Below are 21,188 nucleotides of genomic sequence, written 5' to 3' on the forward strand. Positions count from 1 at the left end.
GGTGAATAGTAGTCCATTATATGAATAAAGCAGAGTTTGTTTATCCTCTCACCTGTTTACGGAGATTTGAATTGTTTTTAGCCATCGTGATAAATAATTCTGTGAACACTGTGTACAGGTCTTTCTGAGGATATAGGTTTTCATTTCTCTTGGGTAAATACCTAAGAGTGGAATTGCTGGATCGTATAAATGCATGTTTAACTTTGAAAGTATCTGCCAAATCATTTCCAAAGTGATTGTATCATTTTGTATTCTACCAGCAATATATCAGAACCTCCCCCTCCCCCTTCCGCACCATTACTGGGCATCCTTGCAAACACTGGTATTGTCAGCTTTCCAACTGGGTGTCCAGTGCTAGCTTGTTGTGGTTTTAATTTGCCTTTCTCTGAGGACTAATGATTGTGAGCAACTTTTCATACTTATTGTGCATTCTTATATCTTCCTTTGAAAAGCATCTCTTCAAGTTGTTTGCCCATTTATTTAATGTGAGATTTTGGGTTATTTTATTAGTAGATTGAAAGAATGCTTTGTATATTCTAGGCAAAGCCTTTTATCAGATATATGTATTGCAAATATATTCTCCCAGTCTGTGTAGCTTGCCCTTTCATTTGTTGTTTACACTCTACACCACTGATTTTCCATAGAAACATTTTGTTCTTTAGTAATTCCATTGTAGATTTAAATTGTTATTTAAGTTTCCTTACAATCCTTATCTTTTTGATCTGTTATCTTTTGAACTCAGTCTCTTATACTGTTTCAGCCTATTGTCTTCCCATACTTTTTAAATATGTTTTCGTAGAAGTTATATCTTCCAGTATCTTAATGGGAATGGCAGTTTCCTAAACTGCTTTTGGTTTCTACAGTAAATTCATTTCTGAGGCTTGTTCTTCTTCTGAGTCCTTAGAATGATGTTTTCCTTTACCTTTATTTTGCAGTATTTCTTCCCATAGTGCTCATGGCTCTCCTCACAGGACACAGTCTATGAATTTCCCTGCGCTCCGTTCACTTTCCACGCGTCCTGTCTGAAACTCTCTCTGTTCAGCAGGTGAGAGGTTACTGACGTAGGCTGCAGCGTCTTGCTGGAATTGCCTAGTGAAGTTCTGATGGACTCACACAGGCTCTTTCTCCACCCTCTCTCTGTGGTTCCCGGATGTGCTGAGGTTGATTGAGTACCTGAAACACTGCAGTGTCAAGCTGGTCCTGATACCTGGCCACCTCCAGCCCCCATGGCTGCCTCTAGAGGTTGACCTGCAGTCACCATGACGCGGGGTGGCTCTCCCTGCCCCCCACCTAACCAAGCCTGCATACTGTCTCATTCACGGTTTGGCCCTGCTGTTCAGACAGAAAGGCTCGTGTTTGGCAAAGTTTCTCGAACTTAAGCATTATTTTTCTTTTTAGAGGGGAAAAAAAACTCATGGTTTACCAGGGTCGGCTGAAATTATTTGTATTAGAATTATATTTTAAGACTATGAATGTTAAGATTAGATATAAATTCTGTTTGCTTATAACTCTTACATATCTATAAAGCCAAAATAAAATTATAAGTTAAGCACAGACCAAGTTGTTAAATCAGCAAAATTCAAATGAACAGCTTACGTTTAATGCAAAGGTTACTGTTTTGTTGTAATGTCATCGCCCCTGACAGTGTGGGTGTGCTGCTCTCAGCCCCGTGAAGGTTCTTTGGAGATGCCTGTGCGTGAGCCAGGCGGTCTATTCTCCACCATGTTCCTTCCGGTGCGGGAAAGCTTTTGTGTGCACAGCGCGCGGTGAGGGCACAGCCTGCACTCAGGAGAAGCATCATCCTGAGGCTCTCCTCTCATCAGCTCTCAGTTATTAACACGGTGCGCCTGCCTCCGTGCGGTCACAGCACTAGAGCATGTGTGAACTCTCAGACTGGTTGGCAGTACTCAGTTATATCTGGATAATCCAATTGACTGGCCAAATCCAGCCGGTGCCCTGTTTTAGACACACAGTTTGATTGGTACACGGCCCTTGTCCATGGCTACTTTGGTGCTGCAGTGGCAGAGCCGAACAGTTGAAACAAGGCCTGCATGGCCCGCAAAGCTTAAGATATTTACTAACTGGGTCCTTTTCAGAACAGAGTCATCTGATCCTTCAATATCTGTCTGTCTGTTTGAACAGTATCATCAGAATTAAAACAAGGATTGCCTTTATCATTTTTGTGGAAACTTTTCATACCTCCAGAAATACATCTGTGACTGTTTTTCAGAATTACCAATTCAGCACAGAGTTAACAACAGCAACAACTACATGCTAGTTGGGATTTGCTAATGTTCATACCACTTGCACCTTCTGTGGTATCTCAGAGCAGACCTGACCAACTCCAGCTGAGGGAGGCGTGGCAAGGTGAGGGCACTCCCTGCTGATAGCACAGCCCCTCCTGCAGCCCCCAGCTGGCTTTCTGAGAGGGCGGCTGGGAGCAAGTGCCACCGGAGCGCTTTGCAGCCCAGGATGGCTGTTCTGGGGGAGGAATCTTGCCTCTAGATATCTCTGCCCTTCTTAGAAAAAAATGGTATGTGGATACAAGATGATGCTACTTCCTAAGTCGTTTTCTAGATTGGTACATTGGTCTCAGAGGACCTCCTCTATTGCGCAGTGTCCTTTAAAATGATGAGCTACCCTTGGAAATGTGAGTGGCAAACCCTGCCTTCCACCCACAGTTCCCACAGTGCCACACCAGCCCCATTAGCACCTTTGCCAGGCGTCAGCTGATTTCCCAAAAGGAGCAGAGCACCAGAGCAGCATCATGCAATGAGGCAGATAACAGGGACAGAGATGACAGCAGCCCAGGGACACAGGATGGGAGTCCTGAGTCCTTGCTGCCTGAGGGAGATCATTCCTGACTGTTTGTAATGAGAAGGCCGCTGGTTTAGACTGTAGCCTGATGCCCATCGTAAGAATTGTATTAGCCGAGAAGCCACTACCCTTTTCTCAGGAGGGCTAAGTCAAGGCCATAGACTTAGATCCACTTGTTTGACTCCTTGATTATTTGACCTCTTCAGCATAATGTCATTGGGCAGACAGAAATGGTAGTCTGGGTGTAATTGTTGTCCCATATTCCCTGCCAAAATGTCGCCATCCCATGAAGCAGAGACCCACTGCTTTGTCTGCACAGGTGCTTAATGCTTATGTGTGGCATGACTGTTCTGTGGAATCAGACGGAAGTAATATGTGCAGGGGAGAGCTTTTAAACCGCTGTGATTCCAGAGGCCTTTCTTGGGCTCCGCTTCTGATTAGAGTTCATGCCTTTTCTCGAGGCTCAGTAGATTTTAAAGGGAAAAAATGGGTGTGGTACATCCTTATTTTCCCGTATTTGCTAATTTTATTTTGTTTAGTTTTGTTTTATTTTTGTAGAATCTAATTTAGTGTATTTCTACGTCCTAGAAAAATAAAATGCTCCACTTGCATTTTTCATGGGAAGCCCCAAGTAAATGAACAAGACTGACTAATTTAAGCTCTTCCAAACGTACGAGAAAAAGCATATGAACAAGTGAAAGGTGTTAAAAACTACATGTGCCCTCACATAGGATCTGATTTCATTTTTCTATTCAAAAGTAAGACCGTAGACATTACTTCATCCTGGGCAAAATGCTACTCTCTGGCCTGCCCAACAGACCAGCTCTCTGACATTTTCTCTCTTGACTTTCTGTGGGAAATTCCAGGGAAAAGCCAAGATTTCAGAGTCCAGACCCTCCTGTGTGCAATTGAAAACCAACTTTTCTTCCCTCTGGATGGCTCAAAATGAGCAATACCATTTAGACTGCTCCCACCGCATGCAACCAGGAATTATGTGTAAGGAAATGGTAGATTAAAGGCATTTAGGAATGGTTATGATTAAGTGTTTTCACCACAGAGAATGCAGAGTAGAGAAAACTATCCTGGGCTAGTACACATACATGTGTTCCAAGGGCTGGGAGTACAGAGTGAACGCCTTCACCTCTTCCGAAAGCTATTGGTGACCCAGGGCTGTGTTCTGCTCTTACATCTCTCCCGAGGGCTCAGATGATGCCTAGCACTTTCTAAGTTTGTGTCAGGTCATTCGTTTCTTTCTTGCCTTCCTAGCGCTGTACTCACCATCCTGAGCATACGGGGAAGTCATCATGCTTTCTTTTGGATAATGATGACTTTGGCAGGCATGTGCATACCGATTCTTGCTGTGGGTTTTTGTCTTAGGCTTGATATTCATGAATTTTCTCATGTGGGTCAGGTACTAAAGTGTACCTGTGACCATCGGGAGCAGGATGGTTTGGTGTAGTTTGACCATCCATTTTGTGCTTAAGTTTCAGGGGAACTAGGTTGTCTGTGTCATAGGTCAGAATGGAGGGTGAGGCTTGCAAGACCAATCCCAGTCCTGGTGCCATGTATTCCTTAGGTATCCATTAGCCACCAGGGGAAACCTCTAAACCTAGGGAGGTGCCTGTGTCCTCTGTTCAGTAGGTGGCGCTCTTTCACCTGGTTCACAAGAATCACCTTGGAGGTCATTCTCTCATGGGTCTCCTGTGCCTCAGGCGGTACCATGTTGAAGGAAGGAAACCCAAAGCCTTGCCAGTGGCATCAGTGCTTGAGAAGAGGTGGCATGACCTGGCACATGGCCCTGGTTAAGCAGTGCTGGCACACACCAGCCCAGGACGCTCTTACTCTCTCCTTTGTTCTGCTGCCAGCTCCCACCCTTGAGCGACAGCGAAGAAGAACTAACGAAAGGCAGTCACGCCACGGGTACTCAGGAGGGTGACACTAGCTCGTAAAACCAGGATGTGTAGGCTTGGCATCTGTGTAGAACTGAAAGAAGAGAGCTGGGGTTTGCTGAAAGACCCAAGCGCTCGAGCAGGAAGCCAAGAAAGGAAGAGCAACTGAAACTGGGAGCTCTCCCTCCTTTTTACGGATCTATTAAATGTATTGTCATCAATACACAAAATATACATAACACATACATTATATAGAGTGTGTCTGCATGTACTTATAAACATGCATATTACTGTACATATTGCTAAGCATCTTTACTTTGTGATACAAACGTGTTCCAAAATAATGAAATAGCTTGATGTATGGAATAGTTTGGGCAGGAAGTTCTGAGACTAAGGATATTGACTAGAGAAAGAAACAGCCTTGAGGTAGGAAAGCAGCAGGGACTGTTGAGTAGAGAAATATGATACCTAAATAAAAGCGTTTATCAGTTTCTGAGTGCTTCATGCTATTTGTCTAGCCTACAGTGGAAAAGTTTGTGTTCTTTTTAACTTTTCTTTTTAATGGTTGACACTAATACAGATGTACCCATTCCCCCCACCTCCACTAGCCCGGCCCCCCCTTCCCTCTGGCCATCACCACACTGTTGTCTGTGTCTATGGGTTACGCGTATTTGTTCTTTGGCTAATCCCTTCACCTTCTTTGATCCACTTTTAATAGGAAGAATTAAGTGCCTGTTTTAATTTTCAGTGAAAATAATAACTCTTTCAATACAAGACATTCGCTGAGAGCCTGTCTTTGCAAAGAGGAATCATCTGCCTTGGCCTCCGGAGCTGAGCTGTAAGGCTGCCTCTGCTGTGCTGAGGGGGTGCGGCCAGGACTCCCCTAAGCAGAGCACAGTGGCTGGACATACATTTTGTATTGAATTTACTATCAGTGGGCAGGATCGATGTGTAAAGATGACTACAGTGTCTTGATGTTTTTCTCACACTTTTTTTCTTTTTATGAGAATGATTTTCACAAGTGATTAGCACAGGTTTTCACAGTATTCCATAAAGTCCTCTTCCCTAACCATGAGCTGACGACTCCATCACGTTCTTTTTTCCCTCTTTCCTCTTCCTCCCTTGGAAGACAGGATCTTCAAACTATTCGTAAGACAGTTTTTTAGAGTAGTAAATGAAGAAAATAATTATTGTAATTGTTTTCACACTCTCAGTGATACGTGTTTTCAAAACTAAATTTTAGACTGCCTCCTATGATTTGAAAAGTGACCCGTTTCAAACACTTATTCCTACAAAAAAACAGTTATCTTTAAGGACAATTTCAATCCTGTTTCAGAGATGAAAATGTCTATTTGGATCTTGTAGTAGCTGCTAGTGTGATTATAAGAACAATATCTGATAGTAAATTTCAGTCTTACTAGTGAGACAATTGAAGTCTAAGAATTTCACCCCTTAAATAAGTTCCAGTTTGAGAAGGTGGCATAGAGTCTTTGGGAACTTTCTGTGGAAGCTCAGAAGGGAGGCTAGCTGGGTGGCTGCTCAGGCCTGCGCAGTTGGGAGCGCCACTTCCTCTAGGCCCGTTCCTATTGTCCCCACCCTTCCACTCCCTGTTCATCTTGGTAATGATTCCAGGCCAGGCCCTGAAATTATCCAGTGGTGTGATGGGCTTCTGGCCTTTGCAGAGGAAAAACTCAGCTTAATTCAAGTACAGCATGTTCTCTTTGTTTTGCAGCTGGGGTAGCAAGGGAGCCTAGGGCAAGTGGATTGAATAAAAAAGGAAAATGAAGGTATTCACTGTCTATTTCATCAAGGTTGGCTCATTTAAAGTAAACACCATTTAAATAGTCTCCAAATGGCCCATTCTATATGAAGTCATGCAGTATGCCCCCTTTTGGGCTGTCATTCTCCTTAAATGGATCGCTTTGTGTGCACTGCGTTTTAATGCCATTCAACCTTAAACCCCATATGTGGGCCTCATCAGGCCACAGGCTTCAGTGCACATGTGGCAGCCATACCTTCAACATTTTTCGTCTCTGCCTCCAGAAAGTCAGCCCAAGCAACAGGGGGAGGCAGCCATAAAGACGACAGCAGTTAAGATTTCTTCAACACTTACTATGTGCCAGTTACTATGCCTTAGTGATTTCTGTGTATATCATCTAACCTAAATCACATAATCCTCTGAGATAGACACTATGATCATTCCCTTGTTAATAGATGAGGACTCTGATGCATCGAGAGATTAAGTGATGTGTCCAAACTGGTAAGTGTGGAGCAGGCAGCTGAGCCCAAGTAGTCAGTTCCAGGGCTAGAACTATATCAGTAGGCATACTCAAAAGAGACATGCTCTTCATCAGTTCTCTTTTCAAGGTAGGCTTATCCCAAACAATTGCCCATCCAGAAATTATTTCTCTTTTCTTTGGAATTTGTGCTCTGCATTCTGGGGCAGTATTTCCACGTGGTCCTTTGCCTTTCCTGCAGTCTGGTTTGAAGATGGGGTCAGGTGTCCCCTGAGCAGCTAGCTCCCTTGGCAGAGGGCCGTCCTCATGCCAGATTCGGCTCTGTGGAATAGCCCATGAACAGACAACTCAGAGCGTGAGGCCATGAGACTTGTCCCAATGGTAAGGGCCAGTAAAAGCCTCCCCAGCGCAATGGAAGCATTCAGGTGTCACTGCAGTGACTTAAGCCTTCACCCAGGTTGGACAAGAAGCCCAGGCCTGGACACCTTTGAGAAACTTCTGTGGAGTCCAGCCAGGGTCTTTGGGAAGTGGGCGCCTGGTCGGTTCTTGTTTGGCCCAGGCTATTGATCTGGCCCTATTTGACTGTCTCTAGGTATCCTGAAAAAGTTTTTGGCTTTAAAAGCTTTAAAGCATGAAGCAGTTTATTCCCAATGAGCTCCACGAAGTAGAGGAACTGTAAGAATCAATAAATTAAAATCTTGAGGGCTATATAGGAAAAAATCATCTTGAGCATTTAAAATATGGGTTTGGATGATGTTTTCAAGACATTTTCCCCTCCCTCTCCCCCCAAAAAATCCCTTTTCTCCCATGATTTAACTTCAGAGAAGACTGAGGGAGTAATGACAGTTTTAAAATATTTTTGTTGGATTTAACTCAGATTCTGTTAATACTTTCACTGTTTTGCTCCCAAACTCCAGGTCATTTAAAGTTTCTGACTTTGTTTTGAAACTGCTAATCTCCTTCCTCTCCCCTGCCACATCAGTTCTGGCCTCCACCACCCTCCTCCCATCACCTTGAGTGTACAGGCATTCTGATAAAAGTGCTGGGACATGATGTCATTGGCACTTGGTGAGGCTTCTCCATGACCTTGTGTAGGCGTCTAACAGATACCTTCTATTCCACTAGCAGCATTCTCTATTGAAAGCAGTTTCAGCTTCTGCTGTTTCCAAGCCGTCTTTTCTTCTCCATGTGCTAGATGGATGGTACAAGGACCAGAGAGGCAGCAAAAAAATCAGGTCAAACATTCAATGCTAAATGAGAAGCATAGTGTTTCTCCCCCCACCCCCAGACTTCTTGAGATATAATTGGCATCTAACATTGTAAGTTTAAGGTACACAATGTGATGATTTGATACATGAATATATTGTGAAGTGGTTACCACAATAAGGTTAGTTAACACATCCATCACCTCACATAGTTTTATTGTGTGTGGTGAAAACTCTGAAGATCTATTCTCTTAGCAACTATAAAATATACACTATAGTACTGTTAATTATATACAATACAGTTTTGTTAATTATATACAAGATAGTATTGTTAACAGTCGCCTTGCAGTGCGTAATATCCCCAGAACTTATTTATCTCATAACCAGAGGTTTCCATCCTTTGAACACCCTCACTCATTTCCCCTCAATGTCTTCCCAAACCCCCACCCCTGTCAGTCACCAATCTACTCTCTGTTTCTATGAGTTTGTTTTCTTGTGGGGTTTTTTTAGATTCCACATATAAGTGAGATCTCATGCACTATTTATCTTCCTCTGTCTGAGTTATTTTATTTAGCATAATGTTCTCCAGGTCTATCCATGTTGTCACAAATGGAAGGATTTCCTTTTTTATGTCTGAATAAATTATATGTGTGTATGTGTGTGTGTGTATCACATTTTCTTTATCCAGGCATTACTCTGGAAGTTAGATTTTTTCTATGTCTTGGTCATTGAAAATAATGCTGCAATGAACATGAGAGTGCAGATATCGCTTTGAGATAGTGATTTCATTTTCTATGGATAAAAAAAAAACTTCCCCTTTTGGCATCCTCATGATGTGAATGTTAATACACTTGAAATTGTCCCAGAGGCTCCTTACACTATTTTCATGTTTTTGGATTCTTTTTTCTTTTTACTGTTTTGATTGAGTGTTTTTTGCTTCCTTATATTCCAAATTGTTGATTTGATTCTCAGCTTCATCCATTCTACTGTTGATTCCCTGTAAGTTATTCTTCATTTCTGACTGGTCCTTTTTTATGCTGTTGAGGTCCTCACTAAGTTCCTTGAGCCCCCTTATAACCAGTGGTTGGAACTCTGCGTCTAGTAGATTACTTGTCTCCATTTTTTTTAGTTCTTTTTCTGAAGTTTTGTTTCTTTATGGACATATTTCTTTTTTTCTTTTTCTTTTTTTAAATATATATTTTATTGATTTTTTAGAGAGAGGAAGAGAGAGGGATAGAGAGTTAGAAACATCGATGAGAGAGAAACATTGATCAGCTGCCTCTTGCACACCTCCTACTGGGAATGTGCCCGCAACCAAGGTACATGCCCTTGGCCAGAATCGAACCTGGGACCTTTCAGTCCGCAGGCCGATGCTCTATCCACTGAGCCAAACTGGTTAGGGCAGGACATATTTCTTTGTTTCCTTATTTTGGCAGTCTCTCTGTGTTTGTTTCTGTGTATGAGGTAGAGCTGCTACATCTCCCAGGCTTGGTAGAGTGGCCTAATATAGTAGGTGTCCCATATGGCCCAGTGGTATAGCCTCCACAATCTCCTAAGCTGGACACTCAAGGTGTGCCCCCCACGTGGGCTGTGTAACCCTTCTCTTATAGTTGAGCCTTGATTACTGTTGGCATGTCAATGAGAGGGATTTACCCCAAGGCCAATCAGCTACAAAAACTGTCTGTGACCACCAACCATCAACCTCTGACCACCATGGATGATCAGTTGTGCTGTGGCCCACCCCTCAGAGCAGGACTTACTTTAGAAGGGTTCTGCTGCCCACTGAGTCTGCCTTTTATGTGTGTAGCTAATGAAAGTGGTTGGATAGTGATGCTTCATAATGGTCTGAAACTATTCACTTGGGTGCACTGGCTCTGGGATCTCCAGGGAGGTGCAATTCAAGGTCAGCCACTGCCCAGGGCCACCCAGCATTAGCTACAAAGCAGTCAGCAGATGGCTGGTACTTGTTCTGGGCTTGGAGGTGCCCAGGAGAGGCCAAGCTCTGAACCAAGGCCTGATGCTGCTTGTTTGAGAGATTTTAGGAAAATCTGAAACATTAGCCAAGACAGGCCTTTGGTATGGAAAAGCCACTGGAAACAGCTTGGGTGGGCTTGAAAGTTGAGTGGGGCAGAGCCTCAGGAAATCATTAGGGTGGGGAAAACAGTATTAGCCAGGTTGATGGAGACTCGGACTGCCAGCTCTGTAAGGGGAGGGCTCATCAAAGGAACAATGGCTTTTGCCAGCACATCTGTCTGGGAGAAAGCTGCCCTTGCCCTCAGCTCTTGCTCAACAAACAATTCAGTGCCTCCCCATCTGCCTCTGTTGCCCTTTAATTTGCTGCCCAGCACTAGAGCTCAGAGGGAATGAGTCTGAGTAAGTCTGCGTGTGGACCCTTTAAAAGGAACTGTCTGGGACTCCAGCAGCCTCCATGTCATTCAGCCATGATCATCGGCTGATTTTTACAGCCAGAAGTTATGGGGACTTCTCTTCCTGGCACTGGTACCCTGGGCTGAGGTCCTGGTGTGGGGCTGGGACCCATCACTTCTCAGCGGGGAATTCAGGGGGGATCTCTGCAGCCAAGATATCCCTCATGATTTTTCTCTGCCATACGTGGGTGTGGGACCAGCCTGTTCCATGTCTCTACCCCTCCTACCAGTCTCGATTTGGCTTCTTCTTCAAGTCCCTAGTTGTAGGGCTTCCAACCAGCCAGATTTCAGGCATTCTGAAAGGAATGGTGGTTTTCTATAGTTTAGTCTTAATTATGATGTGGCTGGGAGGAGGGAAGTACCTATTTCATGTTTACCTACCCTGCCATCTTGTTCAAAGTCCCTCATCTTTAAAGAGGAGCATGCCTTGCCCTGGCTGGTGTGGTTCTGTTGGTTGGAGCATCATCCTGTGCACTGAAGGGTTATGGGTTTGATTCTAGGTCAGGGTACATACCCAGATTTTGGGTTTGACCCAGGTCGAGGTGCTTACTGGTACAACTGTTTGATGTTTCTCTCTCACATTGATGCTTTTCTCTCTTGTTCTCCCTTCCTCTTTTTCTAAAATCAATTAAAAAAAATAAAACTATTAAAAAAAAATAAAAAAGGAGTGCCCATGTACACAGACAGTGGGGTGGTGAGGGCCTGGGGCCGGAGGTGGGGATGGGCTGGAGGAGTCTGGGGGAGGGGTGGGGGAGGGGACATACGTAATACTTTCAACAATAAAGATTAAAAAAAAAAAAAAGAGGAGCATGCCTTCAGCTTCTTAGTCAGATGTGGAATGAGTGATTTTAAGAGTGACATTCTGACTCCAGAAGAGATTGAAAGGTATAACCAGTTTTGAGAGAACGGATACCTCTGTGATGTGCTCCCAGCCATTCTGAGCATGTCCTTCTATATTCCTCATTCAATATTTCCTCTAATGACTTCCAAACTTGATATCATATCATTTTTATTCAGTTGATATCATTTATTTTTCTTTTGTACTTAAAATTTTGTTTTTCATTAGAGGAGTTCTGCAGGATATTCTTTTGGATCTAAGTTGGTATTTTCTAAGGATAAGAAATAATGACTCTCTACCTTCCTGAGTTCAGAATTAGTTGAGAGATAAAGAAGCCAAGCATATGGAGATCAGAATCTAACCTTTAGTATTGGTTTTTACTGGGAGAGTACTTCGAAAAATGTCATCTTAGCTCTGAGGGCCAATGTGGGCACGTTAACATTTGGACCCTGAATATGACTTCTTATCAACTTAGTAACCAAATAGGACACCACAGCCCACTCCATGAGTGTTTAACCCTCTAAAACTTCGTTTTAAAATATATTTTTATTGATTTCATAGAGGAAGGGAAAGGGAGAGAGAGATAGAAACATCAATGATGAGAGAGAATCATCGATCAGCTGCCTCCTCCATGCCCCACACTGGGGATTGAGCCCACAACCCAGGCATGTGCCCTGACTGGGAATTGAACCATGACTTCCATGGCTCAGATGCTCAACCACTGAGCCATGCCAACCGGGCTAAGACTTTTTTAAAAAAATATGTTTTTTATTGATTTTAGAGAGGAAGGGGGAGGGAGAGAGAGAGAAACATCAATGATGAGAATCACTGATTGGCTGCCTCCTGCATGCCCCCTACTGGAGATTGAGCCCACAACCCCGGGCATGTGCCCTTGACTGGAATTGAACCCAGGACCCTTCAGTCTGCAGGCTGATGCTCTATCCAAAGCAGCTAGGGCTAACCCTCTAACACTTAAAACAAGGAAGAGAAGAATAGCTCCTGCCATGGAGTTAGTGAGGGGCTGAAAGAGAGGCTAGGTTGTGTTACTATTATGGAACACGAGGAGCATGAGAAGTGGAGAACTGTGTTCCATAACATAGGGTGATAGTAATTCCTCTTAACACGTACCGTCAATTTATAGCAGATGCTCAGAGAAAGATACTATGTAAAATCAGGTTGTATGACACATTCAGATTTCAGAAACATGAAAGTCATTTTTCTATCTCAGAAGTAAGGGAGTATAGTGTTACAAGTTATCGATCATTTATTCCTTGGTAAAAGCCTTCTCTAAGGTGTGTACTAACTGGGGGCACACCCCTGGCTGGGTGGGGAGCCCCAACTGTAAGTCCAGCCTTGCTCCAACTAGCTGGCACTCCTTGGCTCCATGGAACCTTTCCAGGCCTGCTTTTCATCTGCTCAGTGAGGAATGGGGGACCAGCCCAATATATTGACAGATAAAAAGGATGAGGAATACTAGTATGAGGCCTGAACTTACACAGTTAATTAGTTTCAGAGTTGGGACTAAAACCTAGGTTTCTCCTTTCTTTAGTCTCATTGTATTCTGCTATATCTATCCATTTTAGATGGGCTTGAATTAAATTCAGACAAAATAGTTTAGCAGAATAGAAGTGATAATTCATTTGTTCATTAATCATCCATCCATACATTCAACTGAGCATTTTTTTTTAATGCCAAGTACTGTGCGAGGCAATAGGATGAATAAGATATGGTTTTGGCCTCTCTAGAAGCATACAACCTATACTTTCTTGTGTTTGCAGCTGTTAGTGACCACCTCAACCACCGGTTAACTGTGGAACTTCAGGTCTTATATTCCTCATTCTTTTTATCTGTAATATATTGGGCTGGTCCCCCATTCCTCATATTTATAGCCTCACTTGAATGGCTTCAAACTGATGCTTGGAATAGATCCAAACCTTCCTGGTTGCCCTGAAACTATCATCTCTTTTCCTGAGACCTGGAATAGTACCCCTTCAGTTGACATGGCCCACCTCCAAGAACTGGCTCATACCATCTTAGGACACAAGTTCTTCAACGGCCTGAAGAGAAAAGATACAAGTGAGGTCTAGAACCATACATGGGTCTCATTGTGATTTTTCTCTTTCTGTTTATAGGGTGCTCAAGCTGGCATTACTACGTAACCATGCCAATGCCAGCCTCCACCTTCACAATTGCGGTGGGACCCTGGACAGAAGTGAAGCCAGAGACCTGCTCGCCAAGTGACCTGGCAGCGGAGAGGTCCCTCTCGCTGTCCGAGGCTGACTTTAGGTTTGTATTTGGGATGTTGCTGGAAAACAGACACTCGAGGGAGCAGAATGATGCACTTATTCCAAGCACTGGGAATGTGAGTCATCCCTGCTGAGAAACTAAACCAAACTGTGATTACTCAAAGCAGGAAAAGCCCTGCTGGGAGGGAAAGAGAGCTGAGAGGCAGAAATGTGGGCATATTGTTGATACGGAAAGAACAATAAAATAAAATAAATGTCTATGAAATCCTCTGTGAAGTCAGGTGAAATATTTTTATATATCTGGTTAAGTCAGCAGAAACTTCAGATCCAGTACTTTCTTTCTACACCTTTTAACTTTGGATTTCAGTGCTTATTTAGTCAAAAACACAACTTAATCAAAAGAAATTGCTTGTTTGATGGCTTCCTTTGTAGTCCACTCTGCTGCTTTGGGTCCAGTGACTGCTGTTAGCAGTGCATTTGTGGATCACCCTTCTCAGGAGCATTGGACACAAGGCCCTTGGGTTATGAGAATCCTGCTGGGTCAGGGCTCTGTTAACTTCGGTAGCAATTGCTTATATTTCAGAGTCGATCAGAGAAAATCAGTTTAAACTTTTTAAAAGTCAGTAGAGGCCATTAGGTATTCACTTGCAGCTTTCCCAGAAGTTCAGCTGTTTCTGGCTTCGAGAGCCAAAGAGGAGAAGGGGAATGCACATACTGGCACAGGCGTGTGCTAGTCATGTCGTGTGGTATCGCGCTTCATTCTAGAACTTTTACATCCAGCTCAGTTTAATCATTTTCCCATTTACAGGTCGTCACTAAGTCAGTACCCTCTGGTAGAGAACGCCCAGAGTCATGGGACAGATGGTTCGCTCATCCTTGAAAGCCAGATAAGATATGCTCATAGGACAAATTCCTTTTGTGTCGGTTTTGTTTTGCCAGGTTGCTTTTGCAGTGACGGTGGTGGCTGGTGTCCTTAGAAGACAAAGCCTTTGAGCCCTCTCTTCCGAGGGGCATGTCTTATTGCCTACATTTTGCTTTTTGGAGGAAGGGAGGTAATTTCCACTTCTTACTTAGTAACTTCCATATTTTGGGCTATCTTCCCTGAGCTATATAGAGTATCCTAGATTGCTTTTTGAATTTTACTTATGCACTCCTGAGGGGAGATGTAGACAGAGTGACATATGTTATTTTCACGTGGGAATATTTAATGGTTTGTGAGACCTAGTGCCCTCTTCCCCTGTCACTGAAATCCCATAGTAGGCCTCATTTTGCAATTCTGGGTAGCTAGATTTCTGAGTAGGGAGGACAGGTCCCTTGGGTAGTCACTTGGATCCACAGTAGACTTGGTATGAGTGAGAAATAACTTGTTTGTGTTAAGCGACTAAGATACTGGGGTTGTGTGTTATTGCAGCATATCCTAGCCTATCCTGAATTGATGCAGAAGCCATTGGCTGTTTGAAATCCAGGAAAGTCTTGATTTAAATGTCATCTCGGTTAGTTCTGAGGATAAGCCTGTATGACAGATAGGTTTTATTATCTCCATTTTATAGATAAAATACTGATGCTGGGACTTGTTCATGTCTCCTGAGTTACAAGACCTGGATTCGCATCTGGGCTGAACCCCCTGGAGAGGTGATTCAGAGGCTTACCTGGGACTTTTAAAAATTGTACATAACACCCCTGCCCCACCCGGAGTCTGGTCCACTCTCACCCGGAGAGTCAGTGCCAGGACTGAGTCACTGTTGCCAATTGGAGTGATTCACGTTGTAACAGCAAACAGAAGTTGAGGCACTACCTTTGAGCCTGGAGGTGCCGTGCCTGTTGGCTAAGTAAGTTTCTGTGGGCAAAACCATCCTTCTCTGTAGAATGCAGAGTTCGCTGGGGGTGTGGCGCGGAGGGAGTGTCTCATTTCTCCCTGGGAAGGCGCTCCCTGCTCTGCACACACCGCGCGGCCTGATTCGCTGTGAGAGGCGCGCAGTTGGAAAATGTGTGCCTGAGGAAGGCTAGGGGGAGGCAGAGAAAGACGTCTGCTGTTCTGTCCCCCAGCCACATCCGCAGAGATCCGAGTGGGGAGCGGGCAGCAAGTGCCCCCTGTGCATGCTCCCTGCTGCCCAGAAGCAGCTGAGATGGCTGCTCACGCCTCTTGCATCCGTAATTGTGACGGAGGAGGACATGGCAGGTGAAGTGGGGATTCTGGGAAGATAGGACTTCGGTATCCCTGTTAGGGTTTAGGGGACGGGGCAAACACAACCCCTCTCTTGTCCTCCTGAGTTCAGAACCAGTTGAGAGACAGGAGAACAAAAGAAAGGTTTTATTATTGACAGAAGCTGGACTGAGGGCAGGCTCAGGTGTACAGTGTTAATGGGGTTTCTAATGCTCCATCTCCAAATGAGACAGGCCTCCACGCAGCTGACCACTGCAAGCCTCCACAACACAGATGCACACAGCCTTCCTGAGAGGCAAAAGTCCCCCCTCTGTGGGCAAGCAGACTCTAAAGCAGCCGGGGGAAAACTACGGCCCGTTTGAAATGAATAAAACTAAAAAAAAAAAAAAAAAAAAAAAAAAAAAAAAGACCATACCCTTTTATGAAATGATGTTTACTTTGAATTTATATTAGTTCACACAAACACTCCATCCATGCTTTTGTTCCAGCCCTCCGGTCCAGTTTAAGAACCCATTGTGGCCCTCGAGTCAAAAAGTTTGCCCACCCCTGAAAGTCCAGAGTGACCAGCCAGTCAGATCGGCTGGAGCCCCAGGGCATGGGTGCCACTACAGGGAAGGTGGTGCTAGTGTGGAAGCGGGGGGCCTGGTGGATGAAGTCCCTCCCACACTCCCTTCCATGTCTGACATGCTACGACTGAGTTTTCCCTTCATTTATCACTGTGCTTGTCCATCAGAAATGTGCTGCTGATAAAATAATAGCTTACATTTGCTTAATCCTTCCCTGGCTGCGTGCTTCATGTGTGCTGTCTTTAGTCATCAGAGGGTGGCTTTGTGTTTTGATCCATTAAATCTCTGGCTCTACGCTAAGTTTGCCAACAAAGGTGCTCTGAAGTGCCAACTGCACTGTTTTTGGTTATGTTCACATCTGGTCTCCTTGTCTTTCCCAACCCCCCTTTCTACCTCAAGCCTTCCTCAGACCACTAGTTCAATTCACGGAAACGTAACTTTCACAGGGGCCTTAGATACTATAGGCTTTTATTTGCCTAATGTGTTCATCTGGGTCCCAGAAATTTGGCCAAAGTATTGGTCACTGAACTTTTGTTGTTGTTGTTGTTAATCCTCATCCAAGGACATTTTTTTCCATTGATTTTTAGAGAGAGTGGAATTCCAGGAGGAAAAAAGGGATAGAGGGAGGGAAGGAAAGAGAGACAGAGAGAGAGAGAGAGGGAGAGATGGACTGGTTGTCTCCCACATTTGCCCAACTAGGGCCAGGGATTAAATCTTCCCTTCCTTTGGCCAGGAATCGAACCACAACCTTTCTGTGCATGGGCCAACACTCTACCCATTGAGCGACACCGGCCAGGGCTGGTCACTGAACCTCTGACCCCTGTCCATGTGGGCCAAATTATAGGAAGAGCGGCCCTCTTCCAGCTCCAGTTCCACGTGTGCTCCAGCTCATTCTGGGTGAACATTTTGGTAAAGTCATTAATTATAAGGCACTCAGCCAAACTGTGGAAAGTTTATTAATTTTGTTTGGCTGCAGTATAACTTTCTCCAGCCACCAGGAAATCTTTGTATTATGTTTAACCTCTTGAGGCCTTGGTTAAAGCATTGTCTTCACTTTGGGGCTATACAGGTTAAGCAGGACCCTTGGATAAAGGCCAGAGGAGATCAGCAAAAATGGTTAAAAGCGTGGAAAACAGGCACACAGAGCTTGGGAAAGCCTGGGAGAGGCGCTGAGGCACTAACTCTACAGAAGGGGACACTTGGCAGAGGGTGTAAAGTCAATGAAGAGTGGGACCTTGGAGGACAAGGCCTGTTTCTATCTCTTTGAATAGGAGGGATGTAGAGATAAATCACAGGGGAACTCCAGTTCCCGGAACACCTTCGCTTTGGGGGACCTTTCCAAGCCTTCTCGGCTGGTTATTTGTCCAACCCTTGCTCCCCTAGAATGTTTCTGCTTTCTGCCCCGCATTGCACATATCACATTTTGCTTTTTAATGTACTGAATGTTCGCAGAAAACACTCCAGCTTTCAGACGCTATGACATCATCATGTGTGTTGCCATCACTGTCAGCCACCCGCTGGGGGGCAGGTGGTGGTGGTTTGAGCACTTGTGATTTTTAGGAGGCATTTTCTCTGCTAGCTGAAACATGTTCATAAATTGCGTAAATGTTGGACTGTGTCACTAAACTAATCATGATCTAACATTTTTTCTCCTAACAAAACTGTAAACTCCTCAAAGGTCAGGTCGGCATCTTCTGCGTAGGTATGCGCAGGGCAGCTCCGTGCGGAGTGCCTTGAGAAGAGCAGGAATGCAGGCGATACTGACTGAGTCCTCACGGCGAACCCAGGAAGGCTTGTGGGAAAAGGCTGTGCATTCCCTGGGGAGGCTTTCCAGTAATTTCTTTTGAACCCAGGACAGAGGACCGTTTGTGCCCGGGTCTCAGCACAGCGCTGTCTGAAACAGGAGGAGAACCTCTTGAGGCAGTTTGCCATCCTGTGGCTCTGAGTCAGACATGGCCACCCCTACCCCTTGGAGAGAGCGCTTGTAAAATCGTCTCCGTCCAGCGTCGTGTAAGAGGGAACCAATGCCTGGTACCCATCATTTACCAGCCTGGCGTGGCTCCACCCTTCTTCCCACTCTGGGCAGAATTAATAGGCGACACCGACAAGGAGAAACAGACACTGGAGAATCACAGGGCCGCTGAGCTCAGCTTTGGAAAAACTCCAGGACCCAAATGTACTTAAGAAGCAAAATAAGGTTTAATGGAGAAGGAGAGTCAGGAGGGAGGAGCTTATGAAGACTCACGCTGTGATGAATAGTTCTTATTCCTTAGGCATGTTGTGGATTATCTGGGAAAATGTGTGTAACGTGTTCAGAGCAGTGCTTGGCACCTAGTAAATGTTCAAGAAACGTAAGTAGCAGTGGTGGTAGGAGTTAGGCACGTACACAGCGATGTGTAACTGGAGGGCACGCTGAAGGAAAGATAGAGCGTCTGTGAGTTAATGCGGGCTCTGTGGAAGACGGCTCATGACTTCACAAAGCACAGCGTTTCCCTACCGCGTCAGAAACATGGCTCTCGCATGCAGACGGCTCACGTGTGTTCAGGTGTTGTGTGTGTTTGCCTTTAATTAAACTATAATTAGCAAACTACAGAATGAACAGACCTTAAGTTGTTCGGCTTGATCAGTTTTTGACAGTTGAATACATGCTAGCCCAGGTAGAGAACATTCCTTCACCCCAGGAAGTTCCCTCACACCCTTTCCAATCAGCCCTCCCCTTCTCAGCAGCCTGTTCCGTGAGGACCATGTCCAAGGTGAGGAAAAGTGGCCCGAGACCGAGTCGCTTGCCTCGGGTCACAGGGAACCGGTTGAACAGCCACAGAAGTCCAGGTGTCCCGATCCCCACGTCGGAATCCACGTGTGGCCTCCCTGGTGCCATTTCCATTTGTATTGGGAGCCTTACTGGTCTCACTTGCCCAAAGCTTGATTGTCTTCTTAGAGTCCTGCATTTCTCTGAGGCTTGATAATGAAAACCAGCGCTAATACATCCAACTGAAATAACCTTATTACTTATGTAGTGCCATTTCTATTCAGAGAGAATTTAACTCACCTTTTCTCTTGAACAAATTGGCTTTCATGGTATTTCTTTGGCTCCCTCAAACTGTTCTCTAACTTTTAGAGTTCAAGTTCTTGGCTGCAAAAAAATAGTCTAGCCCCATGGTGTGTTTCTAGCTAGGCCAATGGAATGTCTCCTTGCAAAATTGCGCTTTGATAGATTGAATTTAAACGCATGCTCCAACTTTGTCCTGAAGATGCCTCTTCACCTCTAACTTCTCCATTATTTAATGTGCTCTGCAAGCTTTTCAATGGAGAGTGCGAGCTTCAATTACCATAGCACATTGCATACCCATATAAACACATTAGGAGAAGGTATTGTGGTGGTCAACTTAACAAATGATTTTTCGCTTTGTGAGAGCTGTCATTAAATTGATGCTCCAGCACAGTACTAGGCCCTAGGGCAGTGATGGCGAACCTTTTGAGCTCGGCGTGTCAGCATTTTGAAAAACCCTAACTTAACTCTGGTGCCGTGTCACATATAGAAATTTTTTGATATTTGCAACCATAGTAAAACAAAGATTTATATTTTTGATATTTATTTTATATATTTAAATGCCATTTAACAAAGAAAAATCAACCAAAAAAATGAGTTGAGTTCGCGTGTCACCTCTGACACGCGTGTCATAGGTTCACCATCACTGCCCTAGGTGGACACTGAGCCTTCAGTTAAATGTTTACCAACAGGCACCTATTCTCACTTTCTCCATAAAGCAAGGTTATCAATCCGAGGACTTTGGCAAGCTTAACAATTATATTCTTCCTGTCACCTTAACCTGGGAGAAGTATTTATGAGTCTTCCCCTATTACTGTTCCCTCAGCTGTGGCCAAACGTCATGGGTGCTGGGAGCTGTGTTCTATGTACCACATGGTGGAGGGCGAGGCTTCTCCCCATCGCTGTGCAGACCTCCTGGGGCAGTCAGTGCTGACCGTGGGTGGGTGAAAGGCACTTCAGAAATTTGGAGAGGCAGTATTGCTACAGTCCTCCCATATTGGAATGTACCGGTATTTTAAGTTTTTTTCAGTATTCACTGTTTATCTAATAAGCCTCATAGTTAGGAATATAATTTATACATTAAAAGTAGAGAACTATTCCATTATGTTTGAATAAAGGACCTGTTAACAGGTGAAAAAATAGTTCCCTTTGACGTGGGGTTCTTTGGGTAGATAGGTTCTCTTGAGGCCTATGAGTCAGGCTCTAGGAATTCTTTTTCAGCTCCACCTTTGGTAGAATAAAGGACAGTGGCCAGATGGTGCAGGCTGGGCTCTAATCTGTTTCTTTAAAAGGCTGATTTAGTTATGTTTGTATTGAAAATGGATTGGTGAAAATCTTGTACAAAAGTGCTTCTGTAGACCCTGGCCAGTATTTCATTGGTTAGAGCATTGCCCAAGATTTCGGATTCGATCCTCTGTCAGAGCACATTCAGGAATCAACCAGTGAATACTTAAGTAAGTAGGGCAACAAATCAGTGTCCCTCCCTTCCTTTTTTTCTCTCTCTAAAATCAATCTATAATAATAAAAGCATGATATGCTAATTAGACTGGACGGCCAGGGCTGCGAGGGCCGAGCCCCTTGCACGAATTTCGTGCATCAGACCTCTAGTCAATAATAAATATATTGGGGGGGGGGGGGCGCCTCTGTATTCCTTAACAGCACACCTTTTGATGGCCTTTGTAAAGAACCGCCTAGACTACTTTTCAGTAGAGTGGATTGTGCTCTTTTGAAGTTGAAAGCTGTACTGTCAT

The 21,188-nt window shown here is 44.4% G+C and overlaps 1 protein-coding gene across 3 annotated transcripts in view; it reads left to right on the forward strand.

Moving 5' to 3' along the window:
* Positions 1–21,188, forward strand: part of LOC118667637 (aminopeptidase O (putative)) — a 319,523-nt gene that overhangs the window by 56,845 nt on the left and 241,490 nt on the right. For all 3 annotated transcript variants that reach the window (XR_004971349.1, XR_004971350.1, XM_036331403.1), the window contains exon 4: positions 13,545–13,698. Coding sequence is in view for 1 of the 3 variants with exons in the window: in XM_036331403.1 (XP_036187296.1) it covers positions 13,545–13,698 (154 nt within the window). In the remaining 2 variants the exon portion in view is untranslated. The remainder of the gene's footprint in view (positions 1–13,544; positions 13,699–21,188) is intronic.

The sequence above is a fragment of the Myotis myotis genome, unplaced genomic scaffold (assembly GCF_014108235.1).
Source record: "Myotis myotis isolate mMyoMyo1 unplaced genomic scaffold, mMyoMyo1.p scaffold_m19_p_12, whole genome shotgun sequence".
Classification (NCBI taxonomy): domain Eukaryota; kingdom Metazoa; phylum Chordata; class Mammalia; order Chiroptera; family Vespertilionidae; genus Myotis; species Myotis myotis.